The sequence below is a fragment of the Phyllobates terribilis genome, unplaced genomic scaffold (assembly GCF_046119375.1).
Source record: "Phyllobates terribilis strain yellow unplaced genomic scaffold, ASM4611937v1 Scaffold_11__3_contigs__length_659146591, whole genome shotgun sequence".
In the NCBI taxonomy this organism is placed as follows: domain Eukaryota; kingdom Metazoa; phylum Chordata; class Amphibia; order Anura; family Dendrobatidae; genus Phyllobates; species Phyllobates terribilis.
In genome coordinates this window covers 479,056,730-479,080,822 of record NW_027362771.1, presented here as the reverse complement: position 1 = coordinate 479,080,822, position 24,093 = coordinate 479,056,730, and the positions used below count along the sequence as shown (strand labels likewise).

General features: G+C 42.2%; 2 protein-coding genes across 5 annotated transcripts in view; one reads left to right on the top strand and one right to left on the bottom strand.

Moving 5' to 3' along the window:
* The window catches only part of SLC24A1 (solute carrier family 24 member 1), a 97,411-nt gene extending 96,819 nt beyond the window's left edge, over positions 1-592 (bottom strand). For both annotated transcript variants that reach the window (XM_073653426.1, XM_073653425.1), the window contains exon 1: positions 23-592. The gene's annotated coding sequence lies outside the window, so the exon portion shown is untranslated. The remainder of the gene's footprint in view (positions 1-22) is intronic.
* INTS14 (integrator complex subunit 14) lies at positions 527-13,277 on the top strand. 3 transcript variants are annotated; one of them, XM_073653430.1, is made up of 12 exons: positions 527-651; positions 2,438-2,697; positions 3,387-3,494; positions 4,138-4,293; positions 5,557-5,675; positions 5,764-5,906; positions 7,230-7,322; positions 7,405-7,546; positions 8,009-8,142; positions 8,738-8,856; positions 11,089-11,154; positions 11,449-13,277. In XM_073653430.1, the coding sequence occupies exons 2-12, from the start codon at positions 2,476-2,478 to the stop codon at positions 11,698-11,700; spliced, it is 1,554 nt and encodes a 517-aa protein (XP_073509531.1). In that variant the 5' UTR covers positions 527-651; positions 2,438-2,475; the 3' UTR covers positions 11,701-13,277. The 3 variants fall into 3 exon arrangements, with proteins under 3 accessions (XP_073509531.1, XP_073509529.1, XP_073509530.1); XM_073653428.1 differs by having other exon boundaries at positions 7,402-7,546; positions 11,449-13,266; XM_073653429.1 differs by having other exon boundaries at positions 642-771; positions 7,402-7,546; positions 11,449-13,266.
* Positions 13,278-24,093: the final 10,816 nt, after the last annotated feature.

Below are 24,093 nucleotides of genomic sequence, written 5' to 3'. Positions count from 1 at the left end.
TGGAAATGATAAATTCACTCACACACAGGGTTAAAAAGTTGTAGGAAATCAATTTAAATTTTTTTTTTTTGCTTCCAGAACTGGGAAATCCGGATTTCTAGTTTTTTGGTGGCAATGAATCACTGCTCTGCCTCATATTTGTGACTTTCTATAGTGATGACAGATCACAATGGTGCTCAAGTACCAGCGGGTTCAGCTCTCATCTGCACACAGCCCCCCACAAAGTCACACACAGACTCCCAGACAGTAACACACAGCCCCCCACACAGTCACACACAGCCCCTCACACACAGACCGCCAGACAGTCACACACAGACTCCCAGTCACACACAGCCCCTCACACACAGACCCCCAGACAGTCACACACAGCCCCTCACACACAGACCGCCAGACAGTCACACACAGCCCCTCACACACAGACTCCCAGTCACACACAGCCCCTCACACACAGACCCCCAGACAGTCACACACAGCCCCTCACACACAGACCGCCAGACAGTCACACACAGCCCCTCACACAGTCACAGGCAGATCCATAATCGCGCGAGACAGGAACGTCGTTGTGCAACGCGTGTTTCATAGGGGGACACATTTGTTGATGCGCAGCGGCCGGAGCCCTGTTAAAATCCTTCCGGGCTGGAAAGCTAAACGGTGAGTGAGTTGTAATTGTAGAATGAGGCCAGTACACAACGATATGTCTCAGAATTGGTGCAGGGCATTCTGGGAGTCGTAGTTCCACACTGCACCGGCATGGACGCGGGGCAGTGTAAGGTCTGTATCACCCGCACAGGAATCTGCGGTGCCTGGAGCTTGTACTGTAGCTCATGTAAATCCGCCATATACATGATTAATACATTAGAAACATGGCATACAGCCAATGGGTGCAGCATGTCTGTGCCGTGGGATGTGATTTACCATCACTTCTTCTTAGAGGGGTTCTCCATGTCGTGTGAGAAGTTATGTAACTTTCAGATATACTTTTTCCTCAGTCAGTGAATTAACTCATCTATTTACACGGCTCCTCTGGTCACATCTGTGACTGGGTCTCTTACTGATTCAGAAACCACAGTGATCCCATTATAAATCAGTGAGGAGCATCAGGGCTGCAGTGGTGTCTGTCCTGGAAACAACAGGTGGGAAGAGCTGTAGTGCACCAGAGGTCTCTGCTGATATCAGGCACCTAAATCTGCCTTTAAAGGGAAACATAAATGTTTCTATTCTCTGACAGCGAGCAGAGATCATCAGCATTGCGAGGAATTGTAACAAAAAGAAAAGCCAAATCACCAAGAGCGGCGTCTTGTGCACAAGTGTTGACAGTACAATTCGTCTGGTGTGTGCAAATTATAATAAATTTGGTGCATTATCCTGCTGCTCGTGCACCAGGGTCAGAAATGTGCCTCAGTCAGGCACTAAAGCAGATTTCTATATTCACACTCTTTTGTGGCAGAAATTATAATGGATTTGTCAGGACACGCTCGAGCCCCATTCCCTCTTACTAAGTCCCATTGATGCTTCCAACAGTTGGCAGATCTGTGGTTCCAAAAAAAAAAAGAAGCAAAATTTGCAACATTTTTAGCTCAACTGACTTACTGAAACATTTTGGGAAATTTCAGTTCTATGCCAATAGGGGTCTCAGTCATCAGACTCCTACTGATGTAAAAGGAAAATATCCTGTGGATAAGTGATGCTATCAGTTTACTAGGAATAGAACTTCTAAGTTAAAGGGTAACCGTCATTTTAAATTTTAATGTATAAATCAATAGTACACTTGAAAATAAGCAAATATGTAATATATCTTGTCAGAGAAATCTGCAGCTTTCTCTTGGACTTTCCATTCATGGATAAAATGAATGTATTCATTGAAGACAGGTTTCCCCCATTTACTGAAATAGATGACAAGCCGGTGCTTTTAAATTCTATGGAGGAAGGAGCTAGCAGCAGACAGACATTTTGCCGTGAGTTCTCCTGAAACAACAGTTCTCCATAGATGACAGCTGGTGCTCATAAAGTTCTATCTCCGTAATGGGAAAATCTGTATTGAGTGAAGACATATTTTACCCGTGAATTGATAATTTTGAGAGTGACTGATCAGTCCACAAGGGGAAAGAAATGGATTTCTCTAACAAGATATATTACACATTTTCTTATTTTCACGTGTACTATTGAATTCTGAAGAAAAATTAAAATGATGGTTCTCTTTGAACGATAACTTTAGACAAATGATTTTATTGGCGTGGTTCTGCCCACTTGGACCCCCATTGATTGCCTGAAGCTGCAGTATAAGCTTACTGTTCCTCTTTTCATTTTGAAGTCACTCGGTCACAATATTTTGGCACAATGTATCACAGATGTTCTATAAAGATACAGTAATATATAAGTTGTGTACTGCAGTTAATTATAATACCTGACTACGTGTTTTACTGTTTCCACATGGCAGATTCCTTCATAGTTTTTCTATACCATTAGTCGGTCACAATGCCCACCGTGGTGGTGATGGATGTGTCCCTCTCCATGAACAGGCCAGTCCCTGTGGAGGGGACGGAGGACTTCCAGCGCAAGCACCTGGCAGCCCATGGCCTCACTATGCTGTTTGAACACATGGCAACCAACTACAAGCTGGAGTTTACTGCACTAGTGGTCTTCTCTTCCTTGTGGGAGCTGATGGTGCCTTTCACCAGAGACTACAATACCCTTCAGGTATGTTATCAAGAGAATGAAAGCCAAATAGATTATGACAAAAAATATCCCTTTCTTGGGATATAAGTGCACCATAAGTTTATGTTGCGCCCTTTGTGATCTAAGAGATATGGATTTAAGACTTGTGCCCACGCCATCCTCAGTTTGTTTAATCCTGAGCTGCCATTGTCATTTATGTCCATGATGTTTAATTGGTTGGATAGAGGTACGGAGCCCCTTTTGTAAACACCATCAGCAACCTGCAATTAGATTCTGTAGTGCCAATGGCAGCTAGGGGCCTTGAAAATGACCCCAAGGTGTGCAATATGTAGGATAATGTGGATCTTTTTGTTCATCCTCTCCTTCCAAAATAGAAATAAAAGTTCTAGGTACCTTTCATAAAGCTCCTTTAAAAGTGAAAAAAGAAGTGCTGTGACTCTACTATCCAAAATATAGGTGATAAATTTATGACCTGACCACTGAGACTGTCCCCGATCACTGGAAGAGTGGTAGTGCTTATGTATGAACATCGCTACATTCACTTCTATGGGTCTATAGTAGTCATTCATGTGGGCTCTATGACTGTTCCTCCATTTATATTGTATTATGAAGGCTTTTTTTAGTGCACTTATTTACAATATAATCATAGGAAGCAGCAACATGTTTTGCTTGTAATTTTTTGCATGAATTTTGTTTTTTTTCTGTTGCAGGAAGCGTTGAGTAATATTGATGATTATGACAAGACTTGTTTAGAGTCAGCACTACAAGGTGTGTCCAGTGTGGTCCAACAAGAATGGGGGGCCTCTATTCCCTGCCAGGTAATTTCAGATATTTCATGTAAAAGCTGCAGTTTTATCCCAAAGTAGAGAATATTGTGTATATTAAAAGTGTTGTCCTGTCTTCAGATGAAAGTCTGCAGTAATTTTATGTGACTGCAAACTTCAGAATATTCATAGAGGGTGCAATGCATGCTGTCAGGATTCTCTTGTGTTGCCGTTGAGAGTGGTCGGTTAAGTGACCGTAAGTATGTGATGTGAATACATGCTGTCAGGCGCCGACTAGATGTGCTTGGCCTGGCTCAATACAAGTGAGTGGAGCGAGGCAGAGCACGTTTAGTCGGAGCGTAGCCGGAAGTATGCACATCACATACTAGCATCCGTGTGACACTGGAGAAGTCTGCGGTCACATAGAGTGACTGCAGGTTTTCATCAGAAGAGTGGACAACCCCTTTAAGGTAGAATATATATTTTTTCTGTCTTTTTTTGTTTTTGTTTTTTTTAATATTTAAACTGATCTTGAATTTGTCAAAGTTATGCATAGGAGAGGATTCTGAACTACTGAAATTCTTCGTGTAGATATTTGTTGTGTAGTACTTATTTATATTATTATGATTAATATTGTGAATGCTGTTATTTCCCTTTACTGACTATTTCACTGTCTGCCTCATGTTACCCTTGTCAGGTCGTGCTGGTTACAGATGGATGTCTGGGCATTGGAAGGGGCTCTCTTCACAACTCTCTGTCATCTTTAAACCAGCGCAGCGATAGCAACCGATTTCCTCTGCCCTTCCCTTTCCCATCTAAGCTTTATATTATGTGCATGGCAAACCTAGAAGAGGTGAGGAAATAAATGCACATGAATCCAGCGATATGTTCCACACGTGTATACAAATTTCAGTTTCTTCCTCTTTAAATTAATTGTAGAACAGTCATCAATAAATGTTTCATCTGTTTGAAGTTGGAGAACAGAAACTTTTTTTTTTTTTTTTTTTAAATCAGTCGCCCTCCCTAAAGTTTAGACATGGCTTTAAACACGGATGATGCTCATATTTATTTCCATGATGAGGCAAACTTGGAACAAGCAGGGAGTAATTATTATATGGGGTAACATATCTTTTTGAGTCACAGGCACTTATTAAATAGATGCTCACAGAAATGATAGTTATTCCAAATCCATAAGATCAGGGGATAACTTACTGATCGCTGGGGCTCCGACCTCTGGCACCCTGAGTGATCTCCAGAGTGCAGCTCTGCAAAACCACGGCTTGAAAGGAGCAGAGAAAAACAAAGCTTCATTCAAGTATGTTCACAGAATCACTGGGGGTCCCAGCGGTTGGACCCCGCAAGTTATTCTAGATTACATGGATAATGGAAAACTTTAAATTCTAGGAATTCCCATTTAATTTCTGAGGAGCTGATGGCCATGCAAAATGCATTTGTGTAAGTCATATTGGTGCTTGTGTACACTTCTTGCTGCAGATCGTGTTTTTTGTTTGGATTTTTTTTCATTTCGATTTTTTTGTCATAGTTTTTCAATATTTTTTATGAAATAATGCTGCACATTTTTTTTTATTCAGTGGAGGAACAGGTTAACAGAGAACACATTTTCTAACTATGTTATAACTAACATTAATCTTATCGTAAGAGAAGACATGCAGAGATGATGGAGATTACTTTTTTTTGTTGCATGTCTCCAAGCCCTCTCTTCACAGGGAATCCAGGAGTCCCTAGAACTACCTGAATGCAGAATTGGTGGGTTAAGGGGTTTTTAGTGACAGTCGCGCACTTACCGAATGGAAAACTGTTTTTATTTATTAGATATTATTTTTAATCTCTCACAAACAATTTGTTGGAGGTCAAACAAGTCATAAATTTAACACAAAAGATGAAAAAAAAGTAATGAGTATGGTCATCAAATGTTTGCTGTTCTTAATAGCTGTAGGAGTATTTATCCTACTTTGATTGCAAAATTGGAATATTGGGCTTTCACGTGATGTCGGGAGATGATTTCACTGTTCTGTTTACTTGTTACTTTATAATTCTTCTCTCACTGAAAAGTTGCATATATTTAACTATCACATTACCTGTTTTATGTAACCAGCTCCAAAACTCTGATTCATTGGATTGTCTTGAGCGGCTTATTGATCTGAATAATGGAGAAGGTCAGATCTTTACAATTGATGGCCCTCTGTGCTTAAAGAACGTTCAGTCCATGTTTGGGTAAGTAGCCTGTATATTGCTGTCTGTGGCATTGATTTACACTTGCGGGAGGTTAGTTCAAGTGTTGTTCTATTTTATTATCTTGCAGGAAGCTCATTGATGTGGCATACACACCATTCCATGCGGTCCTCAAGTGTGGGAACCTGTCTTCAGATGTCCAAGTATTTCCTAGGCCTGAACCAGTTGTCATAGATGAGGAGGTAGACCCTGTGCCTAAAACCATTAACACAGGTAACCGATTGCAGAGAAATTAATGTCAGCAAATGTTCACATATACCTGTAGAGGCGTAGCACAAATCTGTTCCTCCATTACATTTTAGAAATTGCATGTTAGCACATGATTTTACAGAGATTATTATTTTACTAAACTGAAGGCACAAAGTGTTTAGAGAAGAGCTTTTGTAGAAAACTATGACACCATCATCCTGTTTTATGCTTTTGGCTCTTATATTAGCAGATCTTTCCAAGAGAAACTACTGTCTGCTGAGACAACCCCCTTTAAAGGGGTATTCTCAGGTTATTAAATTACTTTAATTAGTTAGACAGCATGAAAAGAATAAAGTTTGCAATTGAATTGTTTTTTTCTATCTCCTGTCATTCTCCTAATGTGAGAGCTTTTATCTTGCATAGTGTGCAGCTGGTTTCCTTGAAACTCGACCACCAGTGCCTGTCCATATCCTGGTCGAGTGCGTGCAGTAGTTGCATTCCAGGAGAGGGGCTAATAACTAACATCTCAGTCACCTCACCAGCTGACTGATTTCTATTCAGCAATTAGCTGCTCCCCTCCCATCCCTCTTCTCCTCACCTCTTTTCACCTCCCCACTTCCAGCCACTTATCCCATCCCTCCCATCTCTGCTCTGTACCCTCCCCGCTCTGTCTATCACCCCTGTTCCCTTCCCTTTCTCCCCTCCCTTCCCTTTCTCCCCTCCCTTCCCTTTCTCCCCTCCCTTCCCTGCTTTTCCCTCCCTTCCCTGCTTTTCCCTCCCTTCCCTGCTTTTCCCTCCCTTCCCTGCTTTTCCCTCTCTGCCCTCCCCTCCCTCTCTGTTCCTGATGAGCTGCTTTTATAAATTTTTCAAAATCACCACCCACAGTTTTCAGAGCAGGTCTTCTAATCACAGCCCTTGACTCGAAGCCCTGTGTTTGTTCCAATGCCCTGTTACCGCTATGTGTAAATACAGGGATAACCAGTGTAGACTCCAGAACAAACCACTGATAGCTGAATGTGTTACAGCAGAGCTTGTGCTGAGCTTTATACTTCTACTAATACTGCAGATCTGCTACTCACCAGAGCTGTCACTCAAGGAGGAGAGCCCAACTTGAGAATTCCCCCATAGTGTGTTAGCCATATATAGTGAGCTATTGCCAATGCTGACATTATACCTTTTTACAGTGTATGTAATGGCTATATACTCTTTTGTACAGCTTTAAAGTGATAGTTAATGATTTCTTCCTTGACAGCCACATATTTGTATGTGAAGTTTTTGCAGGATGCTATTCTGGCTAGATAGGTGTAATTAATAAACTGTATACTTATAGTTGAGGCTGTTTTTCAGAATTAGAAATCGTGGGCTTTATTGACATTGCGGATATCTCAAGCCCTCCTGTCTTGTCCCGTCATCTGGTTCTACCTATTGCACTTAACAAAGGTGAGTGAGAATAATACGGGGTTTAGCGCTCCTCCGCACTATTATTCCCTGTAACATTTCCTGCCTTGTTTTCTTCTAGAAGGAGATGATGTAGGCGCTGGACTCACAGATGATATTGAGGATGAAAATTCTGCAAGCCAGATTGCTGGCAAAATTCCTAATTTTTGTGTCTTGCTCCATGGTAGTCTGAAGGTGGAAGGCATGGTGGCCTTAGTGCAGCTTGGGTAAGAAAATCCTTGTTGGTTACATTTGATACACAATCTTTTAGTAAATCTGCCATATCCTTTTCCGGTGAGATGTAGAATTACATGCAGACGATTAAAGTAATGGCCATCCAAGTAGTACATGGAAGGAGCAGGCATTCTTTTCAGCTGCGTCCAACCTTGCTTAGGCTTATGTATATTTGATAGAAGCAATCCGTTTTACAGGTTCTTGGGACTCAGTAATGAGGAATCCTTCAAGTGCAGCATTAATTGCAATTTATCAATCTATCAGAAGTGATCAAACTGCATCTCTATGCTCCTGCGTAGAACAGTATGGTCACCGTCTACAAATCCAGAAATGGTGACATGTAAGGCTGACTTGCCAATAGATAGTTGTGGTGTATTACACGGGAACAATTCTTGGGAAACCCAGGCTGTATATTGTTTTTCATTATCCGCATTTCTCTCCCATCTACTCTAAAGACCAGACTGGCATGGGATGCTCTATTCTCAAGCTGATAGTAAGAAGAAATCAAATTTAATGATGTCATTATTTGAACCTGGTGTTGAGCCACTACCATGGCTGGGTAAAACCTCTCAGCTTGGACCCATATCAGGTACGATTTATAAAATAAACTAATACTTATTTCTATTTTTCTTTTATCAGTAAAGGGGTTGTTCAGGTTTAGGATAAAGTTGCAGTTACTCTGTGACTGCAGACTTCCGAATCCCCACAGTGCATGCACTGCAAGCTGTCAGGATTCTTCGGTGTCGGCTGTAACAGCATGCGGCAAGTAAGCGGTTTGCATATATGCAGTCATGTGCCGACTAGACGTGCTTGGTCACTTGTATTGAGTGAAGCTGTGCATGTCTAGTCAGAATGTGGCTGGAAGTACGTTTGACCGGCCACTCTCATCGCAGACACAGAAGACTCCTGACAGTATGCAGTGCATGCGCTGTGAGGGCACACAAGGCTGCAGTTACATAGTGACTGCAGACATTCATCCCAAACATGGACAACTCCTTTAACATACATTTCTAGTAACTATTGATATTCACATATATGCTGTCCTTTAGCATTTCTAAGTTATATAAAAATAATTAGATTTCTCTATGCGCACTTTTCCCCATGAATGCATTTAAACTTTACAAGACTGACGTAGCTGATCTCTATAAAAGTACTAATAAATCTCCATCTTTTTTGTATACAAGATGCCAAAGAGAACCCATATGGGGAAGAGGATAATAAGAGTCCATTTCCACTGCAGCCCAAGTCAAAAAGAAGCTATGCCCAGAATGTGACCGTGTGGATTAAACCTAGTGGACTGCAGGTAAGATTCGCAGTGTAATGTCCTTCTCTATTTAAAAAAAAGATATAGGCACACTGCTCTGCGTTATGGCAGTGTGGATTAGCTTGTTGTCAAGGCCGTATGGCCCACTGCGTTATGATGAAAAGATGGAAACGAAATCGTTCAAAGCAATTCAGTATCAAATATGAGCGCTACTTGAAGACGTACACACACTTACACGCCTTAACATCTATCATTGAGAAATGTTCTGCCATGCTGAATGTACTTGGGCACGCAACTCATCAAGATCCGCTGCTGGCAGCTCCCTTTGTAATTGTCAACCAATGACCTCCCAGATGTGCCCAATGGGAGATAAGTCTGGAGATGCTGCAGACCATGGTAGCACATTTAAGCCAAACAGGCTACTTACAGTAGCACAGGCAACATGTCACCTGCCGTGATTGTGTTGAAAAATGCCTCCTGGGACACTTAGGAGAAATGACTGTACCACTGGTTCCATGATTGATCCATTCTGTACTGCAAGTGAAATTGGACATCACATACCAACTTTAAGGTGTCAAACAGTGTCTACACAACCATCAGAAGGCATTTGCATGACATTGGGCTATGAGCCAGACGTCCAGTTACAGGTGTTACATTGACCTCATGTCACTGCTCTCAAAGGCTGTCATTATATAGAGTAATGGAGGCTTGATTGAATATCTGTCCTCTTCAGTGATTAGCCCTGTTTATTTATTGGACACAATGATAGAGCCCTGAAGAGGCCTTCACGAATGAACGCCATACCAGTCCTATTGTATAGGGTGGAATATTCTACCATAGCCGGACCCCTGTAGTCTCCATTCCAGGTACACCAACAACTCTGGTACATTGATTTGGTTGTGGAACCAGTGGTACAGCCATTTCTCCAAAGTGTCTCAAGATCCGTTTTTCAACACAACAACACCAGAGCACATGCTGCTCGTGCTACTGCGAGCAGCCTGTGTGGCCTAAACGTGCTACCGTGGCCTGCAGCATCTCCGAACTTGTCTCCCATCAAGCAAATCTGGGTTGTCATTGGTCGGCAATTGCAAACGGAGCTGCCAGCAGCGGATCTTGATGTTTCTCATGCCAGAGCATAGTCAGTATGGCAGAACATTTCCCAGACATCCATTAACAACCTCATTAATAGCAGCCAAGGCTTTATGTGTAGGGATTTGTGCACTTGGTCCTCCTACTGAAGACTTTATTATTTGAAATGTTTTGAAATGTTTACTTCCATTTTTTTCATTATTTGCGTCTCATTAACACTTCTATCCATCCTGTGGTTTCCATAATTCCACCACTTTTCCTTCTTGGTGTTAGAATTTCAATGTTGAGGAGTGTGTATAGGTCCCAATTTCATGAAACCATAAACCATGCTTTTAATATATTGAGTCATGTGTCTGTTTTTATAGTAGGTCAGTGCCACTTTTCTGTTGGCATTGCATTTCACTACGAAGCTACACAACCTTTTCTCTGAGCAGTGAGACTATGGGACTCTTTGCCACATGATGTTGTAATGAGTGATTCACTACTAAGATTTAAGAAGGACATGGATGCCTTTCTTGAAAAGTATAATATTACAGGTTATATATATACTAGATTCCTTGATAGGGCGTTGATCCAGGGAACTAGTCTGATTGCCTTATGGAGTCGGGAAGGAATTTTTTTCCCTAATGTGGAGCTTAGTGTTTGCCACATGGGTTTTTTTTTGCCTTCCTCTGGATCAACATGTTAGGCTATGGGTTGAACTAGATGGACTTAGTTTTTAAGGTTGAAGGAAGACTATGTTATTTCTCAGTTTAGGGAAAAGGGGATTTGGGCATTACTCATACATCAACATTGCTGGGAGTGTCATTCTGGCAGTAAACTAGTACAACCTCATGTGCTCAGTTAGGCTTCCGACACTGTCGAAGAGGCATTTCACTTTATATCAATGTTAATTTGAAAAAAAAAAAAAAAAAGGCATGTTTAATTCCTGCCTCTTACCCACCGTACAGTTTTAGTTGCATTTCACTGCAAAGTAACTGCATGTCGCCAGCACTTTGTGAACTCCGTCTTCGTTTATACACTGACTTCACAGTCTGATCACATCATGATATACAGTAAAGGAAAGTCAGAAAGAGGAGTAAGGTTGCTCCTTGTATAACGGTATGGGATGTTTGTGGGGTCAGAAAGTCTTAAGACGGCATGTGTCATTCCTTACATTGTGTGGTTGCTGTTGTCTTGTAGACGGATGTGCAGAAGATCCTGAGGAACGCCAGGAAGCTTCCAGAGAAGACTCAAACCTTCTATAAAGTAAGATCTAGCTGACCCCTATCTGACTGTCTGATTACCCATTAACGTCAGTGTCTCCATAGTAATCGTCACTAGGATATGGAGTTCAAATGAGGAACTAGAAGAAAAAAAAATCTCCAAAATGTGTCCACAGCTTTGCTACAGCCTGACTGTGGATTTGCACAATACAGATTGCATTCCTATTATACAGGGGTTTGTTCCTCCTTTGAATAATTTCCCATCCCTATGATCATATGTTACGGCTCCTTCCACGAGACACTGCTTTATAACACTTTTGTATGATTTGATATCCAGGAACTGAACCGCCTGAGGAAAGCAGCCCTTGCGTTTGGATTTCTGGATTTATTAAAGGGAGTGTCAGATATGTTGGATAGAGAGTGCACTTTGCTGCCGGACACGGCACATCCGGACGCCGCCTTCCAGCTTTCACATGCAGCCGCTCAGCTCAAGCTTGCCAGCACCGGGAGCTCTGAACATGCTGCATATGACCATAACATCGTACCGCTGCAGACAGACTTCTCAGGACGAGGGTCTGATAGGATGTGAGACTCTGCACTTATGTTCTTTAGTATCACAGTGCTGACAACTTACACTCCAGGAGTGAAGAATATATTGCCATACAACATGAGGATGCTGATAGTGGATTGCAAAAGGCTGTCATGTCAGTGGTAACTCAATGATCCTAAGAAAGGACAATGGGACGCAGTCAAAATTAGGTTGCTTTACAGAAGGATCACAAGAAGAAATCGTCAGATTTTGTGTATATGAGCGACAGAAAAACTTGAACGTAACTTTGTTTGTACATAATTATACAGACTTACAAACTCTAAGGCTTTTGGTCTGGTGAAAGAACACACTAGCAATGCTTCTCTCCAAAAATGATGTTTTTTATCGCTTTAACATTCCAGTTGTCCCAGCACAGATCAGAGCATGGACGTAAAAGTCCTGGACTGGTAGGACTGGACTATCTGAAAGATTGGCATTGCTTGTTAATGGCAGGAAGCAAAATCCAGATTATATAGAAAGTGATTTTGTTTTTTTTACTGTTTGTACAGAAGGACAACTTTTGACTTAAGGCTGTGTTCACACGATGCGTATTTCATGCGTTTCCGCGGCGTTTTTGCAGTTGCGTAAACGCCGCGGAAACGCATGAAAAACGCATGGTAGAAGGGCAGCAATGTTCCCCAATGGAAATCCGCATGTGCTGTGCCCATGATGCGGATTTTTCCGCAGCGTTAACGCTGCGGTCAAAAATCCGCAGCATGTCAATTAATTTTGCGGAAACGCGGCGATTTCGCCGCCATTGACTTGCATTAGAACGCGCCAATTCCGCAAGACAGCATTTGTACTTGCGTAATTGGTGCGTTCTAATGTGCGGATGGTACCCGGGTGTGGAGGAGAGGAGAGTCTCATCCACACCCAGGTACCATTAAAAAAGCTGTAAAAAGAAGAATAAAATAAAAAATAAATGTATTCTTACCTTCTGTCGGCCCGCGCAGCGCTCCCGCTTGGTTCCCGGCACTTGCAGTGAGTTGTAGGACCTGCGGTGACGTCAGAGTCATGTGACGGGTCACGTGACGCTGACGTCGGCAGGTCTTTCAATTCAAAGTTGCCGGCAGCCGGGAGAACGGAGTGAGCAGGACAGCGCGGGCCATCGGAGGTAAGTATATACACTCTCTCGGTTCACACTGTATAAATCCATGCTGTTTGCATGGATTTATATAGTGTGACCTAGTTATCAAGCACTTTCCAGGTGATGCTAAAATCGCCTGGAAAGCGCTTGTCAATCTGCATGCGGAAACGCATGTGAATCTGCATGTGGATCCGCATGTATTCTGCAGGAAAAACGCATGCACAATCTGCATGCGTTTTTTCTGCCAGGGAGATGCAGAAATGATGCAGAAATTTTCTGCTTCATTTCTGCATCGTGTGCACATACCCTAATTGTTGCTGTGGGCGATTAGCCATTTTTTATATGTTTGGAATTGTCCTCCTTATTGGTTCTGTGTATAAATGCTTTCTTGAATAGTACCAGTTCCCTCATTGTCATTAATTCTTCCATTTCTTGATGAATATTGATTATTATGGCCTAATATTGATTAGTATGGCAACAAGAAATGATATAGAGAAAAAGTATAATAAAAAATAAAAAAATTGGATCATTACATTTTTGTTTGAACTAGTCAAATGAATATAGTGGCAGCCCCTGATGTTTGAAGGTGGACGGTGATCTTACACGCACTATTCCCACTAGACAAGGAGAGATAAGCCCTATTATATTTTAGTGGAGAGCTTCTACCCTAAGTAGTATAACTGGTAAATTTGAGTTATTCCTCCTCCTTGCACATGTTTAGCTAAAGGTAAATGTACATGTTGATGTGGAGGCTCAGAGGGGAATATAAAGAATTGTCCACTCGTGACCATTTTTGAATTGTGTTAAAGAAGTACCCCTCCTCCCATCAAAGTGTTTATCCTCTTAATATATTGCAATCATCATATTATATTGCACTTACAATTGCTCATTTTGCTTTTCTACCCAGTTAATTCTTATCTTTTCTATTAGGTCTGTGACATCATGTGATTAAAAACTGACTAGCTGAATCCGTCTAAGCTCTATGTAGAAACAGGTCAATTTTCCCTGTAAGAGTCACCAGTCACTGCAAAAGTCCCTGGAGGGGGGAGGGGTGAGGAGGGAGCAGCTGGGTCAGGAGTTGAAGAAGGGGATGATAAATGCTGGGACAAGAGACTTCTCTTTTCTCTGCTCTATGTAGAAACAGGAAGAATTATCTGGGTAGAAAGCTAAATGATCAATTGTAAGTACACAATGCTATATAATATGACGATTGCAATATATTTGGAGGATAAAAACTTTGATGAGAGGAGTGCTTCTTTAAGAAATACATTTATGGCACAAATTCAATAGTTTCCTGCTAATTTAGTAAAAAAAAAATAATAATAATTATGTATACTAGGATCAACCATCCTAAGCCATCTTCTTTATGGACATGCAGGTTATAGGAAGCTGAATAAAATGATACCTTGATATTTGCAATCCGATGTCTTATTCCAGAGAAATCCATGTTTTCCTTCTATATAAATGACCTCTTCCAGGCTATGGGGAAGACGCTGCCTGGAAGATAACTCTGCCTCCAGAGATTATTATACATGAGGTGGAGTTACCAGTGTGAGACAAGTAACTAACACAGAACAGGAGAAATTAACCTGGTCTTCTTGCAAACACATTTTTTGCAGCTCTCTGAGCTCTGCTGTATTACAGCTATTACAGCCCTGTCTGCCTGTGAGCTGGAAGCTGAGAGGAGCCTGCAGATGTGTCAGGTATAATCACACACAGCTCTGCAGTGAGATCAGGAGAGCAGAGAGCGGCCATCACACATCACACTGGTAACTCCACCTTCATGTATAATAATCTGTGGAGGCAGTTATCTTCTAGACAGCGTCCTCCCCAGAGCCTGGAAGATGTCATTTATATAAAGTGATAAAAGATGATTTCTCCACAACATGTCATCGGATATGAGACATACTGGTTATAGACTGCTGAGAATAGTCCTACCTGTATGTCCATATTAATAGTTTACATAGGTCAAATGTGACCGATTCCCTTGAAGTCTGAAGGTGACATTCATCAAGGTAAAACTGTATGTATAAGCTCGGGGCATCACGGCGGGGCCAGTCATTTAACTACACCTTCCCACCTGCTCGGATTCCATCTATCTCCTCCCTTCTCTGGCTCTATGATTCCAGAGCCATCAATCAAAAAAGAGGGAAAATGTGGAGATAGAGGGAAAACAAGCAGGTGGGAAGGTGTATATAAATGACTGGCCCCGCCATGATGTGCCCGAGCGCCTGTACTTGGTTTCAGCAGTCATTCTGTGCTGACAGAGCCCCTTTTAGAAGAGATTGCCCGCATCTTATTTTCATTTAAAAACGGACCTGACTTAATCTAAATTTAAAAAGAAAACGCCTATTCACCTACTGATCCCCTGTGGATACTCCATACTACTGCTTGGGTCCCCTGATTTTCTCCTTGATTCTTTTCCAGCAAAAAAAAAAAAAAAAAGACGATTGCAGAATCTAATTACTGAGGCAGTGGTCTTTCCTGAGGTCTCTGGTTTTCTGATGTGTTCACACCCAATGGAACAAGAAGCGAGGAGAACGGCCAAGAACCTGTGCAGCTTTCTGACAGATGATGAGAGAAGAATCGGCTATGATGAATTTCAATGCCCAAATGTTTTATTATCTCGTTAGATGAGCTTCTATCAGAGCTCCCCAACAGCTGCTAACTCTCTTCATCTTATTGAAAACCTATGTACGATCTGCAGAACCAAGCGTTCATGTGTATGGGAAGGTCACAAGTGTCAGCCGAAAAGAATGTATGAGCACATTAACAATTAGCGCACCACAGCCTTAGGTTCACAGCCTTCGGGTCACACAAGGGCAGCGCGAGAGCTAGAATGATTAGCAATTACATCACCGCTCATCTTTCCGGTTCTCTTGCTTCGCAGCGTGAGACCTGGTGGCTGTGAACTGCGGTAACCTTACTTATGTCACAGCAGCCGGGTTCTCGCAGAGCGCACCCTGAGAACCGGTAGTGGCTGCTGCTCCAGTCTATGAAGCTTCATTCTCTGAAGGGGGCTTCATACACTGGATGAAGAAGACTGGGATTGTCATGAGACCTCCATTTGGATTATGGGAGACCGGTGTGGATTATTTTTATTTTAATAAATGGGTGAAAGAGGGAAATTGTCGGTGAGTGATTTTTACAAATAAAGGACTTTTCTGTGTGTGTGTTTATTTCTTTTGACTACGGGGCTAGTAATGCGGGTGTCTGACAGACATCTCTCCATTACTAACTTCACGTCAGCAACAGCTGCTGACATCAACCCCACAAACCTATTACCCGATAGCCTCAGCTCTTCCCGAGTGCCCTGACGCGGTGGCAAAGCGCCAAAATTGGGCGGCTGAGGGCTGGTCTTATTGGGCTGGGAAGGTGCCAATATCCATGGACCTTCCCAGCCTATTAATATCAGCCTGCAGCTGTCTACTTAGCCTTTGCTAGTTATTAAAAATATGTGGGACCCCACGTAATTTTTTTTTCTAGTAAGTTTACTTTTTAATAACTAGTAAAGGCAAAGCAGACAACTGTGAGCTGATATTAATAGGCTGGGAAGCTCCATGGTTATTGGGCCCTTCCCATACTACTAAGACCAGCTCACAGCTGTCTGTTTTCCCTCAGCTGGTTAATAAAAGTAAGAGGGACCCCACGCCATTTTTTTTTCATTTATTTATTTTTTTAGCTAACTACATGTACACTTAACTATACAAATTATATATCTCACATACATCTTTATCTATCTCTATCTTTCACATCTAACATCTAAACATCTGTCATTTCTATCCTGCATTCTATTCCAGTATGTGTCACACTGATAGTGCACGTGGATGCCACAAGTAAGGTACATACGGATTGTACACACGGCCAGCACCGGTACTGTTTTATCCAGTACCGGAAATATCAGGACGTCTGAAGAAGGCCTTAGTGTGTGCTTGGCCTGCAGAAAACACACTATCTACAGTAGCCTATGTATCTTTTTCTTCTTTCACACAGAGGCCTTTCAAGTGTTTGATAGCCATCAGCAAACAATTACAGGGAATATGGCAGTTTCCCAACTCCCCCATTAACTTGCACTGTTGACTTGGCCCAAGCATTCAAGTTTTTCCCATAGGATCCTCTATAGCAGGGTTCCCCAACTCCAGTCCTCAAGGCCCACCAACAGGTCATGTTTTCAGGATTTCCTTAGTATTACACAGGTGATAATTGCATCACCTGTGCAATACTAAGGAAATCCTGAAAACATGACCTGTTGGTGGGCCTTGAGGACTGGAGTTGGGGAACCCTGCTCTATAGGACTTGGGAAAAAAGCACATACAAAAAAAAATTCTATTGTAAAGACTTGAAATTGCAAATTATTTTTTTATCTAGAATTTACCATAAATGGAGTTTTTAATGAGGCTTAAGGGTTTTGAAGTGATAATTCTGCTGGGCAGGGAACCAAACAACACGCACAGTACATCAGTGAGGCTGTTGTCCGCAGCAGGGAGACGACCACGCACGGGCCGGAGATTCCTGAACAGAAAAAATATGTAACAAGGTTGGGGAATTAGTGGGATTTACAGTAGAGTCAGAGCACTTGCCAGGCTTTAGGCTCATTATCACATTATGATTATTTTTTCGTATTCAATGTTTTTTCTGCAAACATGCATACATATATATACATAGACGTTATATATATATATATATATATATATATATATATATATATATATATATATATATACACATTTATATATACGCACACACATATTTTCACATTTTTCTCCCCTACCCAAAAAGCGTCTCAGACTCCCTTTAAGAAGACCTCAGAAAATTCTAATGTGTATGTCCTGATTTAGAGGATCGTTCACTGACAGAATACAGGATGCTATAAAAATGACACACCTGTATTCCGCCGACCCAGTGTTCCAGAAAGGGAAGATAATTGCTACTTGTAAAGGACGTTATAAAGGAAGTTACAGAGACCTACTGATAATGGATTTACATAACTACAATTTTATATACGTTCTGAAATATTGCTTATAATGGTGGTAACCGGTAGCTTGACTTTGAAACACAGTTGCCAACCTTAAAGGGAATCTGTCATCAGGATCCCCCCCCCCACCCAAAAACTATTTGTGTTCATTTTGCTCCTTAAAAAATAAGTTTGGCAATATCTCTGCATTGTCAGTCTGTTCCTTCATTACTGAGAAATCAGAGTTTGTATTGATAAGCAAATGAGGCTGAAGATCTGAAGTCTCTGTCACTCCAGCTCTATTCCCTACCCAACACTACCACCTCCTGGTCTACAGTGGCGTTTGGAAAATCTGGACCTCCTGGTGCGCAGATCGACATCTGTCTACCTTTCCTTCAGTTTAGATTTGAAAAAGTCGTAAAGGTTAGTTTTTTTGGAATTATTGCCCATCTGAATAATGTCATGTTTTCTTATGCAGATTTTTCAAAGCTCTCAAGATTCTTAAGTTCTACCTTTGATTTATACCTGGGATCTGAGTTCTCTGTGGCCCCGATTCATCAAAGTGTTTACGTCAGAAATCTGGTGTAAAACATTTAGAAAGGCACAAACTTTTTGGCCAACGGCTGCTTCAAAATCAAAAACTTTGGAGTAAAAATGGCAAAAGTTACAGTTTCAGCCAGTTCTGCCGAAATGGATGGGCGGTGTGACGCCTGCTCGTCTAATTCATGACGAGTTGAGGAGCATGCCATCTTTAATACATGCCCAATGCATTAAGAGATGTGCGCCTCTTGAGAATGTCTCTGACTTGAACGCTTGGGCCAAGTCAACAGTGCAAGTTAATGGAGGAGTCCGGAAACAGCCATATTCCATGTAATTGTTTTGCTGATGGTTATCAGACACTCCAAAGGCCTCTGTGGGAAACAAAAAAAAAACCTGTAGCCTACTGTAAGCGGAGCATGTTTTCTGCAGACTGTCGTGAACACCGGTCTTCAGCCAGCTTCTTTCAAGCATACCTATTCTAAGATCCCATTTCCTGTGACAATAAGATAAGCCAAACTCATTGGAGAACTACAAGTTCTGTGATTCCCCACCTCAAAAAATTTTAACTTTTTTTTTTTTTTTATTTATTCACACCACAAATTACTTAGCTTATTTCTGGGATTAATCACCAATGTGAATACTAGCTAAAGCATTAATCAGGTGCCGTTTCCACATCGACAAACTGAAGAACATGAAAAGCATCATCTACATGATGACAGGAAGGCGTGTATTTACAAAAGGGTTCGAAAGTGCTGTAATGAGTGACCCCGCTCTGTCTACTTCTATGGGAGCAGTGGTGTAATGCGTGACCCTGGTCCGTCCTCTTCTATGGGAAAATTGGTGTAATGTGTGACCCCGCTCTGGGTATGTGTATGGGAGCAGTGGTGTAATGAGTGACCCCGCTCTGTCTTCGTTTATGGGAGCAGTGGTGTAATGAGTGACCCCGCTCTGTCTTCGTTTATGGGAGCAGTGGTGTAATGAGTGACCCCGCTCTGTCTTCGTTTATGGGAGCAGTGGTGTAATGAGTGACCCCGCTCTGTCTTCGTTTATGGGAGCAGTGGTGTAATGTGTGACCCCGCTCTGTCTATGTCTATGGGAGCAATAGTATAATGTGTACCCCTGCTCCGTCCACTTCTTTGGGAGCAGTGGTGTAACGTGTGATCCCGCTCTGTCTTCTTCTATGGGAGCAGTGATGTAACGTGTGACCCCGCTCTGTCTTCGTCTATGGGAGCAGTGATGTAACGTGTGACCCCCTCTGTCTATTTCTATGTCTATGGGAGCAGTGGTGTAATGTGTGAACCCACTCTGTCTTCGTCTATGGTAGCAACAGTATAATGTGTGACCCTGCTCCGTCCTCTTCTGTGGGGGCAGTGGTGTAATGTGTGACCCCGCTCTGTCTATGTCTATGGGAGCAGTGGTGTAATGTGTGACCCCGATCTATGTCTTTGGGAGCAATAGTATAATGTGTGACCCCGCTCCGTCCACTTCTGTAGGAGCAGTGGTGTAGCATGTGATCCCGCTCTGTCTTCGTCTATGGGAGCAGTAACATAGTTTTTAAGGTTGAAGGAAGACTAAGTCCATCTAGTTCAACCCATAGCCTAACATGTTGATCTAGAGGAAGGCAAAAAAAAAACATGTGGCAAACACTAAGCTCCACATTGGAGTCGGGAAAGAATTTTTTTCCCCATACGACAATCAGACTAGTTCCCTGGATCAACGCCCTATCAAGGAATCTAGTATATATAACCTATAATATTATACTTTTCAAGGAAGGCATCCATGCCCTTCTTAAATTTTAGTAGTGAATCACTCATTACAACATCATGCAGCAGAGAGCTCCATAGTCTCACTGCTCTTACAGTAAAGAATCCGCGTCTGTGATTATGATTAAACATTCTTTCCTCCAGACGCAGAAGATGCCCCCTTGTCCCCGTCTCAGGCCTCAGAGTAAAATGATCAGTAGACAGATCTTTGTACGGTCCCCTCATATACTTGTACATAGTAATAAGATCACCCCTAAGCCTTCTTTTTTCCACAGTAAATAACCCCAAGTGTAATAACCTGTCTTGGTATTGCAGACCCCCAGTCCTCTAATAACCTTGGTCGCTCTTCTCTGCACCCGCTCTAGTTCAGCTATGTCTTTCTTATACACCGGAGACCAGAACTGTACACAGCATTCTAAGTGTGGTCGCACTAATGACTTGCATAGAGATAAAATTATGTTCTCCTCATGAGCATCTATGCCTCTTTTAATGCATCCCATTATTTTATTTGCCTTTGCAGCAGCAGCCTGACACTGGCCACCAAACGTGACCTTGTCGTCCACTAATACACCCTGGTCTTTTTTAGTTACAGTTTTGCCCAGTGTTTTACAATTAAGCATATAATTATACATTTTATTTCCTCTGCCCAAGTGCATTACCTTACATTTATCCCCATTAAAGCTCATTTGCCATTCATCAGCCCAAGCTTCTGGTTTACATAGATCCTCCTGTAATATAAAATTGTCCTCCTCTGTATTGATTACCCTGCAGAGTTTAGTGTCATCTGCAGATATTGACATACTACTCTGTATGCCCCCTACAAGGTCATTAATAAATATGTTAAAAAGAAGGGGGCCCAATACTGACCCCTATGGTATCCCACTGTTAACTGAGACCCAGTCTGAGTGTTTTCCATTAATAACCACCCTTTGTTTCCTATCACTGAGCCAATTCTTAACCCACATACATATATTTTCCCCTATCCTCATTTTATGTATCAACCTTTTGTGTGGAACCGTATCAAAAGCTTTTGAAAAGTCCATATACACAACATCCACTGCATTTCCTTGGTCCAGTCCGGAACTTACATCTTCATAAAAGCTGATCAGATTAGTTTGACAGGAACGGTCCCTCGTAAACCCATGTTGATATTGGGTCATGAGGTTATTCTTCTTCAGATACTCTAGTATAGCATCTCTTAGGAAACCCTCCAGGATTTTACCCACAGTAGAGGTTAAGCTTACTGGCCTATAATTTCCAAGTTCGGTTTTTGTCCCCATTTTGAATATTGCCACCACATTTGCTATACGCCAGTCCTGTGGTACAGACCCTGTTATTATGGAATCTTTAAAGATTAGAAATAATGGTCTATCTATGACGTTACTTAATTCCTGAAGTACTCGCGGGTGTGTCCCATCCGGGCCCGGGAATTTGTCAACTTTAGTGATTTGTAGACGCCACCGTACTTCCTGCTGGGTTAAGCAAGTGACATTTAATGGAGAATTTTTGTTATCACTAATCATGTTTTCTGTCATGCGATTTTCTTGTGTAAATACTGTTGAAAAAAAATCATTTAACATATTGGCTGTGTGTGGTGTAATGTGTGAACCCGCTCTATGTCTATGGGAGCAGTAGTATAATGTGTGACCCCACTCCATCCATTTCTATGGGAGCAGTGGTGTAATGTGTGACCCCACTGTCTACTGCAGTGGTCTAAAAAATCGGCTGGGTATATGGGCAGCACGTATAAAACATTTAAATTTGGGGGGCTGCATTCGTTGCAAGTCAAAGTGACATGTTTAGTGATACCATTTTTTTTTGTATACACCTTTTGAACATTTTTGTCGAGTTTAATTTTTTTTTTTTTATAGCTTGGGTCGTTATGGATGTGCGATAACAAACGTGCACATTTTTGTGTTTACCTTAGTTTTAGTACCAAAATATTTTTTTCATGCTTTATTTTTAAATTTTTTTTTTACATTATTGTTTCCCCCAATTGGCCACATACAGTAATATGGTCTTACAATTAGCACCATATAGTGATTCTGGCAAACATCTTGTAGTAATGCCCCATCCTGGTCCTAGTCTTGTAGTAATGTGCCCCTTCCAGGTCCCCATATTGTGGATATGTCCCCATAGTGTAGATATGTCCCCGTCCAGGTCCCCATAGTGTGGATATCTCCCCGTCCAGGTCCTCATAGTGTGGCTATGTCCCCATAGTGTAGATATGTCCCCATCCAGGTCCCCATAGTGTAGATATGTCCCCAACCAGGTCCCCATAGTGTGGATATGTCCCCATATTGTAGATATGTCCCCGTACAGGTCCCCATAGTGTGGATATGTCCCCATAGTGTAGATATGTCCCCATCCAGGTCCACATAGTGTGGATATCTCCCCGTCCAGGTCCCCATAGTGTGGCTATGTCCCCATAGTGTAGATATGTCCCCATCCAGGTCCCCATAGTGTGGATATGTCCCCATAGTGTAGATATGTCCCCATCCAGGTCCCCATAGTGAGGATATGTCCCCATACTGTGGATATGTCCCCATAGTGTAGATATGTCCCCATCCAGGTCCCCATAGTGTAGATATGTCCCCATAGTGTAGATATGTCCCCGTACAGGTCCCCATATTGTGGATATGTCCCCATACTGTGGATATGTCCCCATAGTGTAGATATGTCCCCATAGTGTAGATATCTCCCCGTCCAGGTCCCCATAGTGTAGATATGTCCCCGTCCAGGTCCCCATATTGTGGCTGTGTCCCCATATTGTAGATATGTCCCCGTACAGGTCCCCATAGTGTGGATATGTCCTCATAGTGTAGATATGTCCCCATCCAGGTCCCCATAGTGTGGATATCTCCCCGTCCAGGTCCCCATAGTGTGGCTATGTCCCCATAGTGTAGATATGTCCCCATCCAGATCCCCATAGTGTGGATATGTCCCCATAGTGTAGATATGTCCCCAACCAGGTCCCCATAGTGTGGATATGTCCCCATAGTGTAGATATGTCCCCGTACAGGTCCCCATAGTGTGGATATGTCCCCAACGTGTAGATACAGTGCTGGCCAAAAGTATTGGCACCCCTGAAATTCTGTCAGAGAATACTCAGTTTCTTCCAGAAAATGATTGCAATCACAAATTCTTTGGTCTTATTATCTTCATTTAATTTGCTTGCAAGGAAAAAACACAAAAGAGAATGAAGCAAAAACCAAATCATTGATCATTTCACACAAAACTCCAAAAATGGGCCAGACAAAAGTATTGGCACCCTAAGCCTAATACTTGGTTGCACAACCTTTAGCCAAAATAACTGCGAACAACCGCTTCCTGTAACCATCAATGAGTTTCTTACAATGCCCTGCTGGAATTGTAGACCATTCTTCTTTGGCAAACTGCTCCAGGTCCCTGATATTTGAAGGGTGCCTTCTCCAAACTGCCATTTTGAGATCTCTCCACAGGTGTTCTATGGGATTTAGGTCTGGACTCATTGCTGGCCTCCTTAGAAGTCTCCAGTGCTTTCTCTCAAACCATTTTATAGTGCTTTTGGAAGTGTGTTTTGGGTCATTGTCCTGCTGGAAGACCCATGACCTCTGACGGAGACCCACTGGGTCACACTGGGCCCTACATTATGCTGCAAAATTTGTTGGTAGTCTTCAGACTTCATAAAGCCATGCACACGGTCAAGCAGTTCAGTGCCAGAGGCAGCAAAGCAACCCCAAAACATCAGGGAGCCTCCGCCATGTTTGACTGTAGGGACCGTGTTCTTTACTTTGAATGCCTCTTTTTTTTCCTGTACACTCTATGTTGATGCTTTTTCCCAAAAAGCTCTACTTTTGTCTCATCTGACCAGAGAACATTCTTCCAAAACGTTTTAGCCTTTCTCAGGTAAGTTTTGGCAAACTCCAGCCTGACTTTTTTATGTCTCGGGGTAAGAAGTGGGGTCTTCCTGGATATCCTACCATACAGTCCCTTTTCATTCAGACGCCGACGGATAGTACGGGTTTGACACTGTTGTACCCTCGGACTGCAGTGCAGCTTGAACTTGT